This window comes from Galeopterus variegatus, unplaced genomic scaffold (assembly GCF_000696425.1).
Source record: "Galeopterus variegatus unplaced genomic scaffold, G_variegatus-3.0.2 Scaffold1141, whole genome shotgun sequence".
NCBI lineage: Eukaryota > Metazoa > Chordata > Mammalia > Dermoptera > Cynocephalidae > Galeopterus > Galeopterus variegatus.
Window position 1 is genome coordinate 34,439 of NW_007727252.1, and position 2,073 is coordinate 36,511.

Genomic DNA, 2,073 nt, shown 5'->3' on the forward strand with positions numbered 1-2,073 from the left:
CTGTATAGAAATTAAATATGGCAAACTTTCATTACAAAAAATATAATTTAGCTTGCTATGCCCTTTTAAGATAAACCTGGAATATTATTTATAAGGTATAAATTCGTTTTTCTCAAATTTTTTTTCTGGAATTTTAGAGAGAACTCACCCAAAAAGGAAAGAATTCTTTGGGTGTCCGGAGCTATATGATATTTCATTAAAGTCTATGCAGATGGAAATATTTGAGACTTTATGACTTCCAAGGAATGAAAATAATTTTAGACCTCAAACTGTCTGGATTGTACAACATACCCTTTAGGTGTGTGTCAAAGAGATAATTTTATAAGAGACTTATTTCTTCTATACATAAATTCTATAGGCAAAATATTTCAATATGTAAGTTAGAATATGTAAGTTAGAAATATTTTAAGTATGTAATTTAAGTCAACAAGTAGAAGCGCAATATTTACTACAATCATTACTCAGTTATCATGATTATTTCTTCCCTAAAATTGTGTGCAATTTGGTTGCACATAAAAGTGAAATACGAAAATCATTGCTGAGTGCTTGAAAGACTGCAGGTAAGTTGGTAGAGGGCTCTTGACACAGCATCACCACTAATCACATCACTATCTACAATTCTCACTTATAAAGTACTTAAATGTAAAAATCTGTCCTCCTAGACTGCATTTCAAGGAAATGTTCATCAATAAAAATGTGAACTTCCAAATTTATTAGTGATATTAAATATGAATGCATCATTATCTGCCATATTTTAGCAACTGCATAAATGGGGCTTTGGTTCTTTTATTTGCAGAGGGAATTGGATGAATTATTAAATCTCCTTAAGTGCCGTCCAATTTTAATGTATACATTTATTTGCATGGAGTCCACTGATATGCGAAGTATGGCTATTTAACTAAATTATTTTCACATAGATCCCATCATACTTTGTCTCTCCAATGCAAGATTTATGATTATAAAAGGGGGGAGAGACCATTTCTGGTTAGGTTCACATTATTAATAATAAACTCTTGAGAATTATTTGGGGGAAAAAGGCAATAATTTTCTTGGTAAAAAGCTTACCTGGTTAGCAAATATCTGATACCTAGCTTCATATATCATGAACAGCTAAAGTCTCCCTATCAATAGATTCTATTGCCTGTGTTTTTACTCCTCCAGAAAAAAGTGCCAGATGGGGGTTAGAGCTGGGGGTAAAATTAAACCCATTCTAATCTCTAGATCAGTGCCTTGCNAGGGTAATTGTTGCCTTGATAATAGTCTAGAAAAATTAAAACTTAATACATTTTACAAATACATTTTTACCTTCTGTAGAAAATTAGTGAAAGAAAAATCAAAGAGTTTGTTTTTTTTTTGTAGTTGGCTGGTATGGGGAACCAAACTCTTGACCTTGCTGTTACAAGGCTGAGCTAACCAGCCAGCCCCATGAAAAATCACAGTTTTAAAAATAAATTCCAAGGAAGTTTCTCAGAAAATTTTTTACCTTCTGCAAATTAGATAAAGAGAAAAATGTTTACTATTTGCTAATAAACTGAAAAGGGACTGTTTTGTTACAAAAGTGAACTTTTAGAATTTAAATTAAAATGAAAAGAATATGCTTTTCCCTTGCAAAATGGGAGCAAAAGACTTACTGTAAATAGTGAAAGAAGATGACATCAGCTAACATTTGTTGGGAACTAACTGTATGACAGGTACTGGTCTAAGCGCTCTACAGTATGGAGTCTCAGAGGCAGGTACTGCTTTTACCCCTATGTTACAGATGCTGAGACACAAACACAAAGAGGTCCATGCCTTGCCCAAGTCATTCACCAGTTAGTGCAGAGACAGTGTTTGACTCAAGTGTGGCTCTGTGGCCTTACTCTTAACTATTCCATTTGTCAGCCTCTGTGAAGTGACCATAAATTACATTTACATTTCTTTGATTTTCTTAAAATGAACTTCTCCCCCAGCCCACCTTGCCCCAAAAGACTATATTTGGCAATATTGTATTGTGTTTCTAATATATTTTTCACCATTATTTACAAATCTAATCTAATTTTGGTGCTAGCGTGTGTGTGGATGCCTGCACATGCA

General features: G+C 33.3%; 1 protein-coding gene across 1 annotated transcript in view; it reads right to left on the bottom strand.

Moving 5' to 3' along the window:
- NBEA (neurobeachin) overlaps positions 1-2,073 on the bottom strand; it is a 438,994-nt gene that overhangs the window by 27,422 nt on the left and 409,499 nt on the right. Inside the window, 1 exon segment of the mRNA XM_008575128.1 lies at positions 1,810-1,854. Coding sequence (XP_008573350.1) covers positions 1,810-1,854 — 45 coding nt within the window.